Raw genomic sequence first — 18802 nt, forward strand, 5'->3', positions numbered from 1 at the left:
TCTTGCCTATATTGCACTGTCTCAAACAATCAGGCCAGAGTCTTCACTTATCTCATGGAAGGAGATAAAAACAAGAAACACCTAATTTTCACCATTAAAGACATAGCAGAAATGATGAATGGCACTAGTTGAGAGAGTTGGAGGAGGGGGCACAAATATTTCACTCCTAGGAACACCAGCAGGAATAATTCTTAGTGACAAAGTTGCCAAGTTTGCCAAAGACCAGCAGAAGAGTCAGTTTATGGATAACAGAATCACATTAAGATTATTATTGTTCAATATTTGCATTTCAGTACCGCCTCTAGGGCTCCCAATCAGAGACTGAGGCACCATTATGCTAGCCAGCATATACACCTATAATGGAAAGACATGAGGATAAAACAGAATCCAACAATGACTTGAGTGGGAGTTTTGCCTGAGTGAGGACTGCAGTAGTGTGCCCTTAAACAGGGAAAAATAAAACAAAATGCAAGTGTCAGTCCTTGCAGATCCTTTAAAGGAATTGGAAGGATCCTTACTGCCTTCTTATCTTTTCGAATGTTTTCAGAGTGGTATTTACAGTAGCCCCATAAAAGATTAGTACAAATATTTGTGATGTACTTTCTCAGCCTGAAACTGGAATGATATTCATCTGTATTTCTCTAGGATACTCCTTTTGTGGTTTGATATTTTACCGTCATGTTTCAAATAGCTGGCATTTTCTAAAAAGGCAAGAGTATTTACATATCTTACTATGTGAATATGTAATGGACCAGAATCACTGTACCCTCTTCCTTGGTAAAAGACAGTGAAACCGTACTTGAGGGCCTCCAGCAGTATAATGTCCTTCCAGAGCTGGGTTGCAGTGGTACAAGCTAATCACAACATCCTGTGCAAACAACAGTGGCCTGCAGACAACCAGCAGAGTCCTAACATAGAGGGTTGGGTTTGGCTATGGATAGGGTGACCAGATGTCCAGTTTTTATAGGGACAGTCCCGATTTTTGGGACTTTTTCTTATATAGGTGCTTATTACCCCCATCCCCTGTCCTGTTTTTTCCACAGTTGCTATCTGGTCACCCTAGCTATGGAGGGCTGGAGATGACACCTGTGTAATTTAAAGCTGCCCTTTCCTACAGGAAAGGCAGCAATGGAGAGGTCACCTGCATATGGCCAGTGGGGAATCCAGCTTGGATACACAGCAAGCAGCAATGGTACAAAGACGTACCATTTACAGCAGCAGGGCACATGTAGACTACTGTTTTTTGCTACTGCAAAACGTCAGTTTTTGCGTGGCCTGATTCCATACCGCAGTTTGGGTGTACAAAGAATGTAAGACTGGGGCTTGAGTACATTTGCAAAATGGCTAAAATTGCAGGAAGTTACAAAATTTCCTGCAAAGGCAAATACCCAGCTTTTTCATATGAAGACACATAGAGAAACCAAACCAACAGTTTGCATCTCACCTGACCCATCCGTTTTTTGTTTATAAATTATATCTCTAGTTGTATCTGAAAAAAAAATGGTGTCATCCTGGGCACAGAAGTCAATTCCAACAAAGTATGAAGGGCTCCCAGTCACTGGGATAATCACATCTTCCTGGGTGGACAGATGAATGGGATCCCACGCACTGCCAACTGTGATGAAAAGAGCAAAACTGTTGCACAGCTATAAAAGAAAAGAACAGTATAGATTTTAGTGACTTAAAGGGCTTCCTCAGGCTCAGATAATTCAAAAATAATTAAATGTAAGATAAGGAACTTTTTAGTTTTATTTTGCAATGTTTGTTTTGGCAATAAAATTTAAACACATAACACAGAGGGATTGGGGAAAAAAGAGAGAGATCGATAGAAGATGAGAGAGAAGAAGAGAATGAGAAAAAAATAAGAGTTTCAAAAAGAGGGAAAAGGAATATAAGCAAATAAAGGCTGAAAAAGGAAAATGGAAGAAAGAAGAAAAATAGAATCTCTGAAAGAACATATGGTGATGTGGCAGGGTATTCCACTTGCAACAGCCACTAATACATTTTCTTACCAATGCAATGTCGCCCATCCATATGTAGATCAAAGCCCAGGGTGCATTTGCAGCGGTAGCCCAGCCCATCATTATCTGTTTTGTGACTGAGAACACAAATTTGTTCGCAACCCCCATTATTACTTCCACAAGGATTTCTTACTGGAAAATAATATGGACGGGATTAAATCTTCATGCTATAAACTTTCCATACATGGCAAATCATTTGGAGGTATATTAACTAATGAGGGCAAAACTCCCATAGGAAAATATGACACGGAAGGCTCTGTAAGATGCTGAGTCATTCCCAGGAGGTCCCGATCATCAACTATTGCTAAAGTTAACTGGCATTCAAATTGCTTGGCACCTCTCAAAAGGTATTCAGCACATTGCAGTTTGGGGGCCATAGCTTTTAAGATAAACTCTTTGGTCTATAAGTTTCTGTATTCTGGCTATTGCTACACTAGAGAGCCTGCAGCAGTACAGCTGCACCACTGTAAGCCCTCTTGTGTAGCCACTCTAAGCTGATGGAAGAGAGCTCTCATATCCACTTAATTCATCCACCCCTAACGAGAGCACAGAAGCTCTGACGCCAACATAGCATTGTCCACACTGGCGCTTAGATCAGAGTAACTTACGTCACTTGGGGTGGCTTATTCACACCCTTGAGCAACATAACTTATACCTACGTAAGTGGTAGTGTAGATATAGCCCTACACTCAGTACATAGTTGTGTCTCACATACAATATTTACTTGTCACTGAGGGCCTGATCCAACTGCCATTAAAATCAATGGATACGTACATCCACTTACTGTGATGGCAGCTGGATCAAGCCATAAAAGTGAAAATTGCTCATAAACACAAGTTTGTTTCTTCCAAATATCAATACATTACTCAGACGTTGTATAATTTTGTATAATCAGCTTCTTTGCAACTAATATAACTGTCTAGTGTTGCTTTTAGCAACTCTAGAGAGGACAATCCCAACACTTCTCTTGACAATCAGTTGGCTTACCATATGGCTGCCTGAGAGCATGGTAAACTGTCACTCCATATGGCCTCAGTGAAGACTGGTAGATAACTTGAGGGTTAGAGTCTGCAAACTTATTAGCCTTCATCACTGCCATCCTTGTCCAATCAGTAAAATAAACATTATGTTCAAAAAGGCTTATTCCATAGGGATGAGGAACCAGTGACCCTCCATGAGCTATTGTTCTCCTATTACAAAGACATTTTTAAGGTTACATGTAGAATAATGTCAAAAAGATAATTTCACTTCATTTTGATCAAAGACAACAAAAAATAGAACTTTACTAAATCATGATAAACTTTACTAAATCATTAATTTCTGCTTTTATATACAAATTAGCTGCCAATACGTAGATGGGAAAGACCAACTGTGGTCTAAGAAGTGAAGCTGATACAATATATGCAGAGTAATGTCTCAGAGGAAATGCAGGATAGGCAGAGAGTGAATAATGCAGAAAGCAACTCAAAATTACTAAGGGGATGAGAGAAGCAGAAAGTGGCCAGTCTCCACAGAGAGGAGATCAGACAAGCATGGGACAGGAGATAGAAGAGGCCTGGGATGGTGAAAAGATAAAATGCCAGGATATACTGGAGAAAAGAACAAGTCAAGAAGAAAATTTGGAGAAGGCTACAGAAGGCCAAATCAGAGAGGCCTGCACTAGTTAAATGTGACACTGTGAAAAGACATCATAAAATATGGTTTTCACACAAATGCTGCAATAATAATGTATGCTAGATCAATTACAGGGATAATGCAAAGTGTTTACTTCACTAAACAACACTTTACTATTAAATATATTAACATTAACTTGGATTTATGACAGAAGGTTCTTTTCTTTTAGGTACGTCAAATTCTATACCTCCAGAGGCCTCCAGTTGTGAGGAGATGTGTGCTGTGGTTTTCTGGTGTGTTACTCAGGTGGACATTAAACTCTATTTTAAGAGAACTTTCAAAATATACCATTGACTCATTTCAAAAATGCATTATTTGTACATTAATGTAAGATACTCAATGTTGCAATAAGTGATAAGTTTTTATCTTAGAAAAATAGAGATTGTTCTAACCACTTGCATTCCTGCCTTACTAAACCATGAAAATGGCCTTGAAAAGTGCAGATATAAGGAGAAAAACAAAGATACCAGCATTGCTTTTATATGAAGAAATGCTCTCTTGCAAATGAAGCAATAAACTGAGTAATAAAATTGTTGACTTGACAGACAACTGTTTTCTTGGACAAGATGTTGAAGGAAACTAGAAAGGGAACAATTTTTGTCTCATGTCTGAGAAACACAGAGGCCATTATTAGCAATGTAGAGGTGAGGGACCTTCTAAATAATAAATAGTAGACAATAAATTCAATGGTCACCATTAAAAGTCAACAATTACTTCTGTGGTAGCTGAGACACTGTGGTTACTCCGTATTTTTATATCGGGAGTGACTGCAGTGTCTCAGACATCACTGTGTGTGGTAAATGGTGGTAAATGATGGCTTTTTAATAGCTGTTACTGTAGATTTGTGATTAGGCTTGAAGTACAATCAAAAAGAGAAGAAATCGGAACATTTTATTTCCATTGTGGTGTGTGGGGTTTAGAAAGCTCAAGTTTAAAATGAATGTAACAAACTACCACATGGAAAAGACCTAGAAAGAAAATGTAAAAAGTGTTCAAAGAAATAAAAATGCATGCCATCAAAAGACATGAATCATGGGAGTGAGCAATACAAAACAATGTGAATGAAGAAGGAAGTGCAAAAATATAATCAAGGGGAAAATAGGACATAGATATAAAACATGAGGTACAGTGGAGGAATTTAACATTTTCCAACTGTCAGAGTGACACCTCATAAATTAAGGTGTCCTATATCACATTCAAGTTGTGTTATAGTTTAGATGTTGGGAATCTCATTTGGTTACACAGATCTTGAACTGGCCTGTAAAATATAAGAAACAAAATTCTCTTCTACCTTTGAAGCCCATCATAAGTTACAGTCTCAATGTAATCAAAGCGGCTGTCCACCCAGTAAAGTCTCTTTGATACAATATCCAGAGTTATTCCAGCAGGCCAACCTAATTTTGTTTTTATCAAATCTTGTCGGTTTGTGCCATCCATGAAGGCCCTTTCCACTTTAGGATCTCCAGAAAGATTATCCCAGTCTGAGAAAAATAAATAACTATAAAAGAAAAAAAAATTAAGGTCCCACGTTTCCTTGAGATTTTATATAAAAGCTACATTTTATGTGGAATTTTCAAATTGTTTCATCATTTAAAACAGCACATTTTTAGAGTTGGAGCTATAGTATCAATTGGTGCACAATGGAAATATGCCAGTTGACACCAATTGAGGATCTGGCCTACAGTTTTCTCTACAGATGGAGTTCAGAAAGACTGTGATTTCACCCAGAGGTTTACAGAACTTCTAACGTGCACAGCAATGGACAGAGGAACCACCAGGAAAAAGCCAGGATCAACCATGCGGGCACTTCATCATTATAAAGGGCATGAAACTCATCTTTCTGTCCCAGAGGAAGATCATTTTTTTTCATGCCTCTAACGTACTGCTGAAGTATATGGGGCAGGGACAAACACAAGCATTACAGGGTTCACCCACTATTGCATCCCAAGCAGCAAGAGGCTAACAGCCACAACAAAAACCTTTATGGAAAAATTCTACCCCCGGGATGCACATCACAAGTCTCACTGGTTTCAATGGTAGCTGCACACGCACACTGAAGGCCAAAATCTTGACATAATACTCAGGCTCCAAACAATGAGAGTAAAAGCATTTCATGGTGCTGCCGTAACAGATAGTTCTATAGCATGGTATAGCTAGGGTCTTAGTCTATATCTGTAGTATATAGGTAATATTATTTATCAATTAATTATATAGTCTTCCTCACAAATAACATGACACTGTATAATACATCATGTACAGAAATACATTCACCCATAATGAAATGCAGACACTTCTGAGGGGCAAATGTAGGTGCCATACTACAAAGGGATGTGAAAGGGAGAGGGTTAAGTAACTTTTCAAACCAAGCATGATGTTTAAACTGGAATTTAGTTGTGGTGCTGGGTTTAATACCCATAACTCTTGTGAAACGAGAGATCAGCCAGTAGAACACAGATTGTCAAGGCCTCCCTTTTATGTTTTATTTCAAAAGACAATTATTGACTATTTCTTAGTTACTGTTCCTTTATATATGAATACAGGGATTTTAACCATCTTTTCTCATTACCTCACCTTTATCACTTACCCAACAGTTGGGTCGAGTGCTATTCCTCTAGGATTTCCCAGATTTTCAGCAATAAGAGTTACACGGTTAGTTCCATCCAAGTTTACCATATCTATTCTGTTCACACTGGTCTCAACTACATACAGTTTATTGTTAACCCAGTCGACTGCAAGATTTTCAGGTGTGTCAACTGAAACATTTAAAACTTCATGGATACCAGAACCATCAATACCAACAGAAAACACCTGAAAACAAAATACATATTATTAACCTAAACTATTAAGTACCATGACATTCCATTAGTCTCTTAATTACTCACACAGTAGTTGTCATGCCTGATGTAATCACATGGCCCGATAGATATGGGGCCAAATTCTGCCTTTGGTTACACCCACGTAAACCCTTTAAAGCTGTTCCCTAGGCTTTTGCAAAAACAAATAAAGAGGACTTTTGTGAAATTTAGGATCCAAATGCAGAAACAGAGAGTTTGCTTCATGTGTCATTCCTGCAGACTGGACAAGTTACCGGACTGAAAATGACTTCTACCACAGTAAAAATGGCAAAAGTCCTGGAGTGGCTTTTCTGGACCCCAGCGAAAGCATGAGTTTTCAACAGTTTAACCCAGGGTGAGTCTTTTAGCAAAGCTCTAACCTTGGTTAAGTAAACAACAGGAGAAGGATCTCTTATTGCACCAACCAAGCAAGCAGGGCTTGCTCACCGAAGTGAAGAAGAGGACGGAAAGCTCTCCTGCTTTAGCAGAGGCGGAGCTGCATTCCCTTTGCTGCCCCTTACTTTAGCCCCTGGCTCTTAAGAGTATAAGGCTCAAAGAGACATACCATTTTAATTTACGTGAGCTGACAGCTACAGTCCGATGAAGCAAACAATGAGTGAGTCTTTTAGTCTTTTTGCTATGATAAAGATTCATACCAAAAAAAGTGTTTTTCTGGGGCAGGGAGTCCTACATTAAAACAATGTTACGATGCACCACAAATTAATACAATCCAGAAAGCTTTGAACTAAAAAAGTCACAATTTTAACTCCACCTTGTTGGGTCCACAAACTGTTGAACATATGAACTGTTTAAGCATCTACTCCATTTTCTAAACCCAGTGAAGGAAGATCTTGAGGATTTTAGGCCAAATGCAAACTAGATGAGATGAAGAATGTCGTAGGTGCATAACTCCTAATGTTCTTGATTAGTTTGTACCCTAGCTTAATTGTTAACAGAATGTTTAAATAGTATTTTTGTTTTTCTAACATTTATGTAATTTCTGTTATAATAAGTATTAATTACTATGCATTTCACATGTAAGAGAATGCCTTATTTATTGTTGTTGTTGTTACTCCTAGAAGTTGCAAACAGGATTGGAGCTCTATTGTGTTATGTGTCACACAAACATAGATAAATAGACAATCTCTGCCACAAAAAGCTTTTGATGGAAATGTCCACTCACTGAAGTATTGGTACCTTTTACAGTAAAAGATAAAACAACAATATAACTGCAGGCAAAAACATTTTACAGGTAAAACTCTGGCCTCAGCCTTAAACTATGCTGCTGCATCTGTCTTAAGCATAATAAATGGAAATATTCTGTGGGGAAAATGCAAGAATTCTGCAAAGCTAACAATGATGGGGCAAATTCTGCCCTTTCTCCATGGCCAGGCAGAGCCCTTGACAGTGCGGCTCTCCCAGACTGCTGTGCTGGGCATCACAAAATGGGGAAGAGATGGCCAGCCCTCTGTAGAGATAGAGGTGGTTAGGGACTATTTAGAAAAGCTGGACGTGCACAAGTCCATGGGGCCGGACGAATTGCATCCGAGAGTGCTGAAGGAATTGGCGGCTGTGATTGCAGAGCCCTTGGCCATTATCTTTGAAAACTCGTGGCGAACGGGGGAAGTCCCGGATGACTGGAAAAAGGCTAATGTAGTGCCCATCTTTAAAAAAGGGAAGAAGGAGGATCCTGGGAATTACAGGCCAGTCAGCCTCACCTCAGTCCCTGGAAAAATCATGGAGCAGGTCCTCAAAGAATCAATCCTGAAGCACTTAGAGGAGAGGAAAGTGATCAGGAACAGTCAGCATGGATTCACCAAGGGAAGGTCATGCCTGACTAATCTAATCGCCTTTTATGATGAGATTACTGGTTCTGTGGATGAAGGGAAAGCAGTGGATGTATTGTTTCTTGACTTTAGCAAAGCTTTTGACACGGTCTCCCACAGCATTCTTGTCAGCAAGTTAAGGAAGTATGGGCCGGATGAATGCACTATAAGGTGGGTAGAAAGCTGGCTAGATTGTCAGGCTCAACGGGTAGTGATCAATGGCTCCATGTCTAGTTGGCAGCCGGTGTCAAGTGGAGTGCCCCAGGGGTCGGTCCCGGGGCCCGTTTTGTTCAATATCTTCATAAATGATCTGGAGGATGGTGTGGATTGCACTCTCAGCAAATTTGCGGATGATACTAAACTGGGAGGAGTGGTAGATACGCTGGAGGGGAGGGATAGGATACAGAAGGACCTAGACAAATTGGAGGATTGGGCCAAAAGAAATCTAATGAGGTTCAATAAGGATAAGTGCAGGGTCCTGCACTTAGGATGGAAGAATCCAATGCACCGCTACAGACTAGGGACCGAATGGCTCGGCAGCAGTTCTGCGGAAAAGGACCTAGGGGTGACAGTGGACGAGAAGCTGGATATGAGTCAGCAGTGTGCCCTTGTTGCCAAGAAGGCCAATGGCATTTTGGGATGTATAAGTAGGGGCATAGCGAGCAGATCGAGGGACGTGATCGTTCCCCTCTATTCGACACTGGTGAGGCCTCATCTGGAGTACTGTGTCCAGTTTTGGGCCCCACACTACAAGAAGGATGTGGATAAATTGGAAAGAGTACAGCGAAGGGCAACAAAAATGATTAGGGGTCTAGAGCACATGACTTATGAGGAGAGGCTGAGGGAGCTGGGATTGTTTAGTCTGCAGAAGAGAAGAATGAGGGGGGATTTGATAGCTGCTTTCAACTACCTGAAAGGGGGTTTCAAGAGGATGGCTCTAGACTGTTCTCAATGGTAGCAGATGACAGAATGAGGAGTAATGGTCTCAAGTTGCAATGGGGGAGGTTTAGATTGGATATTAGGAAAAACTTTTTCACTAAGAGGGTGGTGAAACACTGGAATGCGTTACCTAGGGAGGTGGTAGAATCTCCTTCCTTTGAGGTTTTTAAGGTCAGGCTTGACAAAGCCCTGGCTAGGATGATTTAACTGGGACTTGGTCCTGCCTTGAGCAGGGGGTTGGACTAGATGACCTTCTGGGGTCCCTTCCAACCCTGATATTCTATGATTCTATGATTCTATGATTCTATGCTGTGGAAGGCCTGGCAAATTTACACATGTGGTAATCATCAGCACAGTGACAGTTACCTTGCTCTGTGCAAACCCTCTACACTGGGGTCGGCAATCTTTCAGAAGCGGTGTGCCAAGTCTTCATTTATTCACTCTAATTTAAGATTTCACATGCCAGTAATACATATTAACATTTTTAGAAGGTCTCGCTCTATAAGTCTATATTATATAACTAAACTATTGTTGTATGTAAAGTAAACAAGGTTTTTAAAATGTTTAAGACGCTTCATTTAAAATAAATTAAAATGCAGATCTTATCAGTTTAGTGCAGTGGTTCTTAAACAGGGGTGCATACATGCCTTGGGGGTGCGAGACACCCTTTCTGGGGGTGCGAGACATGCGAGATTTTTTAAGAAGGTAAATCATCGAAAACACAAATTAAGCAAATGGCACATAAGTTCAACTACTTTGTTTCATCAAACCTATGAATTTATTAACATTATACATTTTAATGATTACTGTAATATACAAAGTTTTTAAGTTTCTAAGTTTTCAAGTTTTTAAGCTAATTGTAGTGTTATGTTTGATAAGGGGTGAGAGAACATATTTTGAGAACTCCAGACCGTCAGCGGGCTGAGCGGGGCTGGATGTAGTGTATTAAATTGCTCCCCATAGGAATGTGCTACTTACGGTGAACTAATTACGGCTGTCATTATGGCGCTCTGAGCAGCATGGTAAGGGGACAGAGAAGAGGTGTGGTTGGATAGGCGTGGGAGTCCCAGGGGGCCTGTCAGGGGTCGGGGGTGTGGACAGGGATCGGGGCAATCAGGCGACAGGGAAGCTTGGATGGTGGGCTGGGATCCGTGGGTGGGGGGAGGACGGTCAGGAGACAAGGAGCAGGGGGTGTTGGATAGGTCAGTGGTTGATGAGGAGGGCAGTCACGTGCTGCCTTTGGCACACATGCCGCAGGTTGCCGACCCCTGCTCTACGCATAAGGGTCAGCAGGGAGTGGGTCACAGGTGAACCCGAAAGATCTTCCTGTCTCCTATTCTCCATCCAGCAAGGGCAATAAGTAAGTGTCCTATAAAAATTTTTATTATTGAAATTAAGCTCTTTTTTGGTTGTCTAGAGTTTAGAGAAACGGGGTGTGTAGGTAACATGATATGTAACATTAGTGACACGGTTCTATACTCAGAAATATACAGATTCTTCCAGACACAGAGTTATCAGCTTATTTCCAGTGTTGGTTTACTTGCCCTACAAAGTTCTTATAAAAGTTTTGGATTTAGGAAGCTGAACTGCAACTTTTATTCTTTTCAATGAGGTTGGGGAAGGAGAAAAGAGACAATGGGAAAAATATGAGCCTACCTGCTTTGACATGTACCCCAAACTGACTTCTGAAAATTACTGTTTTACTCTGATTTAAACTGAACATATTTCCTCTTTTAAAAAAAAAAGTAGTGTAACAAAATATTGGCTCATTACACAAAATATTGTCAATATTTGTTACCCAAAGCTCAATTACAATCCCATTTGGAGTATATGGGAGAAATCTGATTTTTATCATCTTGGAAAGCACAGCAGTTTTACATTTTAAATTATCAGGTTTCAAAAAATTACTAAGAAAAATTTGTCCAGTTTTGAAAGAATGTCTACTATTTCTCTTAATTAGGCTTTTGGACTCCATTTCTAATAAAATTAAAAGTTGCTCAAGATAGCACCATATAATAGCATGCTTTGTTTAATATATCAGATGTAATAGTATAGCTTGGAAAATGTGGTGATTAATGTAAAACTTCTCAAGGGCCTTTTTTGTTAGAAAACAAAGATACTGCCTGCATCGGCTCACAAAAATGAAACACTATCAACACATTCCGCTCCTGGGTCTTTTTACTTCCAAAAAAATCATATTTTTCTTGAAATTTCTACCTACCTTATCTTGCACTGTGTCTGTCCAAAAGATTCTACGTAGGTAAAAATGAAAGTCCACTCCGACCGCAATGCCACGATTCTGGGATTGCACCAAAGTACGAAAACTCCTTCCATGGACATCTCCAATCAGCAAATCACGACCATTGGAGAAAATAATTGACGCAACACCAGCTGAAAGTGTTATTTTGCAAACAGGCATTAATGCATTTGCAAACTACAAATAGAATACACAGGTATAAACTGACAGTTATCAATACTGAGTGTATACCTGTCTGCTGGCGGGTGCAAATATGATTTTGTTTTTGTAGACTGCACACATTGCATCCACCTTTGAAAATCTGGCCCTTTAAGCACTGCGTGGCAACCTGCTCTACAGCCTGTTTTGGAGTTTTGGAGGAGGCAACTAAGAAATGTGCAGTAAAAACACTTCTGTGTGAAAATGTTATCAAACCTATGTATATCCACATCCTGAAGAAGGTTCTCTCTCTCTCTCCCTCTCTTTCTTGCCACCCTCCACCTTCTCTCAAAAGACCTTTTTCCCCACGAGAGATGGATATTCTTTGAGTCTGCCAGGCAATCTATCTTCTGTAAATTTTTATTTATTGCCATTTCCATACGTATTCTTCATTCTCACATCCCATTAGAGCATTTCATAGTAGCAGAGACTCTCCAATAAGAAGGCTTTGAAAGTTTGCCTGGAAAATATATATCCATGGAGACAGCTAGTGGATCTATTTCAGTGGATGATATTTAAGACCCAAATCCTGCTCACTTCACTCAGATAAAGCTGCCATTAAAGTAAATGGAGCGAGCTGCCTAATAATGATCCACCAGTCTGAAAATCCTGTTTCTAACTGAATATTGCATTTGAAAGATAGTGAATATCTCTGGAACCAGCAGAATCTTTCATGCCACTGGAACATTTTATGTGTGCCTGCTGTACTCAAGCATATTTCACTACTTTTTTTTCCCCAATACACAGAAAATTACAAGATAATATTTGCTTTACAAGTAAAATTACAGCAAGAACCACACTTGGCGCCATTTACTTACATGAAGTGTTGGCTCTACAGTGGCGGTGATGCTCCAAGAAATAACCTTCCACACAGTGACACTGGTGATGGCCAACACGGTCTTCACAGAGCTGGTCACACACACCCCACATCTTACAATCATCAAAATCTGTTAGATGGACAAGGCATGCATATAAACAAAGCTTCAAGTAAGGAGGACACTGTGATACTTGGCAGGCCTGAGAAGATTGTCCTCCCTCTTTTCCTTATATTTATTTGCAAAGTCCCCGTCACTATTGGTAGGTAGGTTTCCCTTTTGACAACAGATGCTTTTATTTTATTTTCCTCAAAAGAAAAAGGATCAGTGAAGTTGCCTAAGCTTCATGGACTGCCTGATAACAAATCTGTTTGTGCAAGCAATGGAGGAAAAAATAATTGGTAGAAAAGGGATTTAAAGAGCGATCAAGAACAATGGAAAGCAAATGATGGAATGAATGTGAGATACTTTCGGTAGATACCCACCCTACTTGACTCAGAAATATCTCTCTTATTTGAGGCTATACATGGGATACCCGAGGGTGCAATGCTCCCAGAACTACAGCCCCTAGTACCAGTACAACCACAAGGAACATCACATCAGCTATTTAGCATGTGTAACATATCAACAGCCACCTTCTTAGAAGTGCTGCTATCTATCTAACATAGTAATTCCATTAGACTTGGCAGAGAGAACAGAACTAAACTGCTGTTCAGATGATATGAGTAGTTCAAAACCCATATTACATGTGAATGCCCTGCAGGTCCCTGTATTTTGAGGTACTTAGAGCTAGTTAGACAATATAGATCTGCTCTAGAATTCCAGGCAAAAACCATGGGCCAGATCTTCAACTGCTGTAACTGACTCCAGTGGAGCTCTACCAGCTTATGGTAGCTGAAGAGCACCACGCCGGCAGCTCCCACTGGCCACAGCTCCCAGCCAATGGGAACTGCAGAGTCGGCGCTCAGGGTGGGGGTGACATGCAGAGACCCTCCTGCTCCCATCCCTCCCAGGGACATGCCGGCCACTTCCGGGAGCAGTGTGGGGCCAGGACAGGTGGGGAGCCTGCCTTAGCCGCACTGCACCGCCAGACTTTTAGCACCTGAAATCTCCCGGTTTAGCTTCACTAGCCTCTGAGAAATAGAGCCTGATTCTGGAAGAATCCCAGCGAAACTGGGAGGGTTGGCAACCCTACCAGGAGCAGAGAAGAGGGGAGAATGAAAAGATTATGGGTTTGGGAAATTAATGCTTTCCACTAAAATCACTTCCCACTGAATTCCTCAGATATACAACCAGTAAAACTAAATTTAAACTAAAAAGTGAAAGAATAAACCTACTGAACATTACAACTAATAAGCCAACCACTTCACTTCTTATCTCAATAGTAACCAGAGGAAATGATTCACATGTCAGCTGGCCCCCACCTTCTACTTATTGAATCAGGAATTGAGCAAGGGGCTTCCCCTTTTACATGAGAGTCAGCGGGAGGAAGAGAGGAGCCACTGATCCCTTGCTAGATTTTGAGTAAAATGACTATGGCCCATCTCTTCTGTGCAAGACTGAATCTCACATGATGAATATCACCTGAAATCCTGTCACAATTCCTAGCAAATGTGGAGAGTTTGTTTTATAGGCCTATCAATGGGATTAAGAGAAGAGCGATTGGCATTACATTAGGTCAGAGAGTAGGTTTCCCAACTTGCTCCTGAATCAGAGTTAAAGAAGAGGGCTCCCTGCACGTGCATTTGCTTTAACACAGAATCAAACAGCTACATGGGGATCTACTTCCTTGGATACCTACTTCAGTGATTCCCTTCTTCCCAATGATTTGTATATAAGCCAAACAACACCTTGAAATTATGACAGACTTTTTTTGGTTTATATGCAAGGCTATATGATGTGTTCATAATAGGAGATACAGCACTCCAGAGTGGCAAAGTAATGTACCGTACTCATTTTACCTTACCCATATCAATCTGCATTTTCACATAAGGTCAGTTTTGAATTATAGATCAAATGTTGAGTAACTTCTGATTTCCCAGGTGTATAGCCACACATCCCAGCATGCAGGATCAAGCTCTCAAGAACAGTAAAAAGGCTGTTTCATCAGATTTGAATATAAAGTTGCCATACCAGAGTCAGCCTTTATAAACACAAACAACCTTTTCAAGTATTAAAAAACTGGTCTTTCCTTAGCTGGGAAGTGAAGACCTCATGACCGCTCACTGGCCTGTTCCTCTGTCCCCACAGTGCTTTTTTGCTGCTGCTGAGCTTTTGCTCTCTTGCTATTTTTCAATTCAGCTTGAGGTTTAACTTTGTAACTCTCAAGATTTACCTGCTTGCCAATGTGTCCACCCACACATACTTATCCAATAATCATGGATTCTTTTTCAAATTTGTGGAACTCATAATACCCAGGATCCCTGTGAGAAAAGTCCAGACCTATATATCTGCATCTCTACTGTTGACTTACCAATGCAGGTGCGACTGTCATTGCTGCTGATTACATATCCCGGAGGGCAAGAGCAAGTCCCTCCAGATGGTGAAGAATGGCAGCGATACTGGCAGCTCAAGGCAGCACAGTGGGATATGTCTAAAATAAAATGAAGTCACTTCAGGAATGGCCAAAAGTAGTGTCATCTGTATAGCAGCTGGCTGCATGGTGCTTTACAAGCAGTTACGAAGTCAAGATGCCAGTTGTGAAGAGCTTACAATTTGCAGAATACATCCTGAAACTGATCCATAAGCAAAGAACCACATTCCCATGCAAAAACAAATATGGGCAGCTCTGGCGGCAGGATCAGGCTCTAACTAGACAGTATAAAAAAGGAAGGGGGAAGGGAACAATGAAAAAGTCAATGATGAAGCTAAACACACATCTTGTTTGTTCCACAGTACCATGTGTGTTTGTGTGCATGCAGGCGTACACATCTAATTTAGCAGGATAGAGAGGCAGAAGAGCTAAGGTTTAGAGAAGTCTTTGAGGATTTCAGTTTTCAGGAAGCAGTGAAAGGATGAAATTCAATCTTGTATGAAAACCAAATAGACCACTAGCAAGAGCTCCATATAAATCGCTGCACTGAGGCAGCCATTACAGTGCATAACTGCAAGCTTTATTGATCCTACAAAACTCAACAGCTTGCTGCATATCCTTGAGCGCCATCGACTGGCAACACTACCAGCCCTCGATATTTACATATATACAGACATCTCTGCAACAATCACTGATTTTTTTAATAGTTTAATAGTTGGTTGGGAAAGCGTTTCTTCTTCTATTCCATTCATTAACCAATGCAATATGAGTGTGTGTGTGAATTAGGCTGCACTCATGAAATAATGGGTGGGCTTCTTTTTCCTCTACCTCTCCAGTTCATCACTCCTCCTCCCTTTCCTTCTGTCCTATAAGCAGCTCGTTGCTGAGTGATGATATTGTGATATCAGAGAGGTCGTTCTCTTCCTCCTTCAGTTCCCTTGTCTTACTCCTTTCTCCCCTTTTCCCTCCAAAGCTATTCTCTAAGCAGCTCAGCTCTCTGTTGTTACAATCACATCACTCAGCAGAGGTCAGAGACACTTTCCCAGGACAAGATTTAGGCTTTGTCTACACTACCACTTTTATTGGTCAGGGGTGTGAAAAAACACACCCCCTGAGCAACATAAGTTTCTCTGGCAAAAGTGCTGGTGTGGACAGCACTATGTCAGCAGGAGAGCCTCTCTTGCTGACATAGCTACCACTGCTCCCTGGGGATGGTTTAATTATGCCGGCAGGAGAGCTCTCTCTTGCCAGAAAAGAGAGGCTACACTGGAGACCTTACAGCTGCATAGCCTTAAATGCCTGTCATTTTGCTGCAACCTTATTCCAAAAAGTGCGATTTAAATGGGAGAAGTGTATTTTCTTTACCTTTCCCATAATTATGAATGCTCAATTTAAAACACCACAGCTCTATTTTCAGAGACTAGCACCTAGCACTAGAGTTGCCAACTTTCTACTTGCAGAAAACTGAACACCCTTGCCCCTCCCCCTGCCCCTGACATTTCTCTGTGGCCCCGCCCCCTCTCAGTCCATCCTCCCTCCATCAGTCATTTGCTCTCCCATACCCTTGCTTACTCACTAATTTTCAATGGGATTGGGGTGCAGGAGCGGGTGAGGGCTGTGGCTGGGGTTGCAGGCTCTGGGGTAGGCCTGGGGATGAGGAGTTTGGGGTGCAAGAGGAGACTCCAGGCTAGGGCCGAGGGGTTCGGAGTGTGGGAGGGGGCTCCAGGCTGGGACAGGGAGTTGGGATATAGTGGGGGGAGACAGGGCTGACCTTACTATGAGGCGAACTGAGGCGGCCGCCTCAGGCGCCAGACTGTGGGTGGGGGGGGGGCGCCAGTAGGACCCAGAGTGTAGAAAATTGTGTCTGCTGCTGGTGCGTGTGTATCCTCTCTGCTCGAGATGCACAGAGATGGTGGAGTGCTGTGCTGGAGGAAGGAGGGCACAAGAGACATAACAGGCAGGCAGGAGAAAAGGTGAGAGGGAATAACAGAAAGCAGCAGGAGGTACAGGGAGAGAGAAGAGGAGGAGCCTCTTATGTACCTCTCTAGCACCCCCAGCAGCCTGGACTGATTAACACCAGCTTCTCAGGGAGCTTCCTGTTTCCTGCTGCTTCCCTGAAGCCACTTGCAGTGAACAGGCAGTCAACTGAAGTAGTAGGAGCCAGTTTGGCCCTTGAGACTCTGATATCTTCCCTCACTCAGGCCCTGCTACCAGCCTGCTTATTTGTCCCCTTCAATTGAGTGTTGAGAGCCACTATAGCTGGCACAGAACAGCAGTCATGAGAGAAAGAAGAAAACGCCCCTCTGGGGCAGCATTCAGAGAAAGAAAGAAAGCAAAGGAAGCTTTTCTATCTAAGCGGGAAGGAGTTCTCCTGAGATACATAGACACAAATTTCACAGTGAGCCTTCTGGCCCCAGTGAGGATGTGAATAGTGAGGAGATGCCTGATCTTCCAGTTAGTCAGAGTGCAGGTGACCTGGCAGCTACTGCAGCATCCATATCTTCATCTCAAATGGATGTAACCATGCACATTCCTGAAGAAAAGTGCGGTGGAGGCACAAGAAACAGTTGCTGCTGAGTTTAGTTCCTTAAGTCTAGATGATCCAGGGTTGTGGACCCACTTGAGCAGCAGCCTGAGGGACTTCCTTGTACTGCCTGGGCCACAGCAAGTGAAAAACTTCTTGTTCCCCAAAGACAATGAAAATAGAAGTTTCCATCCAACACATTACTGGCGTGAAATTCCCAATGGTGACAAAGTGGAGAGGCCATGGCTTATGTACTCAAAAACCCAGAATGCTGCATACTGTATTTGTTGCAAACTCTTCCAGTCTAATGTTCCAGCCGCATTGGGTTCTACAGCAACAAAAGACTGGAAAAATCTGGCTAGAAATCTGGCATGCCATGAGAAGGCAGCAAATCACCAGAGAGCATTCCATAGGTGGAAAGAGCTTGAGATGAGATGAAGGTTAAAGGCCACCATAGATGATCAGCATCAAGAGAAGATTCCATCAGTCTCTTTACCGTCAAAATGTTCTGAAAAGGCTCATTACCATTGTGAGAATGCTTGCTACACAAAACCTAGCACTGCATGGCACTTCAGATCAGCTGTATGTGCCAAACAATGAAACTTCCTTAAAATTGTGGAGCTAATGGCTGAGTTTGATGCTGTAATCCAGGAGCTTTTAAGAAGAGTCACCACGCAAGAAACGTACACACACCACTACTTTGGAAAAACAATATAAAATGAGATCATACAGTTACTGGCAACAAAAGTCAAACAGAAGATTTTGGCAGATCTGAAATCAGCAAGATATTACTCTGTTATTCTGGACTGCACACCTGACATCAGCCATAAGGAACAACAAAACCTAGTGAAAATGTCCCTGCAATGGTGACTGTCAGAGCGCATTTTCTAGAATTTTTTTGACATTGATGATACTACAAGAGCTGGTATGATAAATGTGCTTCTTAAAAAGCTGAAAGATACAGGAATTGTGATAGCTGACATGAGAGGTCAGGGCTATGATAATGATGCCAACATGAGAGGGAGGAACAGAGGAGTGCAGACACAGATTCGAGAGTTAAACCCTCAAGCTTTTTTTTTGTCCCATGCAGTTCTCATTCATTGAACTTGGTCAGTGATGCAGCATCAGCATCAAGTGAGGCCGCTGAATTTTTTAATGTAATTCAAAGCAGCTATGTATTT

The 18802-nt window shown here is 41.6% G+C and overlaps 1 protein-coding gene across 1 annotated transcript in view; it reads right to left on the bottom strand.

Annotated features, from left to right (window-relative positions):
- The window catches only part of LRP2 (LDL receptor related protein 2), a 185660-nt gene that overhangs the window by 119022 nt on the left and 47836 nt on the right, over nucleotides 1-18802 (bottom strand). Inside the window, 9 exon segments of the mRNA XM_043505242.1 lie at nucleotides 1445-1591; nucleotides 1594-1635; nucleotides 2013-2153; nucleotides 3009-3211; nucleotides 4987-5193; nucleotides 6280-6503; nucleotides 11516-11685; nucleotides 12568-12696; nucleotides 15038-15157. Of these exon segments, the coding sequence (XP_043361177.1) occupies nucleotides 1445-1591; nucleotides 1594-1635; nucleotides 2013-2153; nucleotides 3009-3211; nucleotides 4987-5193; nucleotides 6280-6503; nucleotides 11516-11685; nucleotides 12568-12696; nucleotides 15038-15157 (1383 nt within the window).

This window comes from Dermochelys coriacea, chromosome 11 (assembly GCF_009764565.3).
Source record: "Dermochelys coriacea isolate rDerCor1 chromosome 11, rDerCor1.pri.v4, whole genome shotgun sequence".
Classification (NCBI taxonomy): Eukaryota; Metazoa; Chordata; order Testudines; family Dermochelyidae; genus Dermochelys; species Dermochelys coriacea.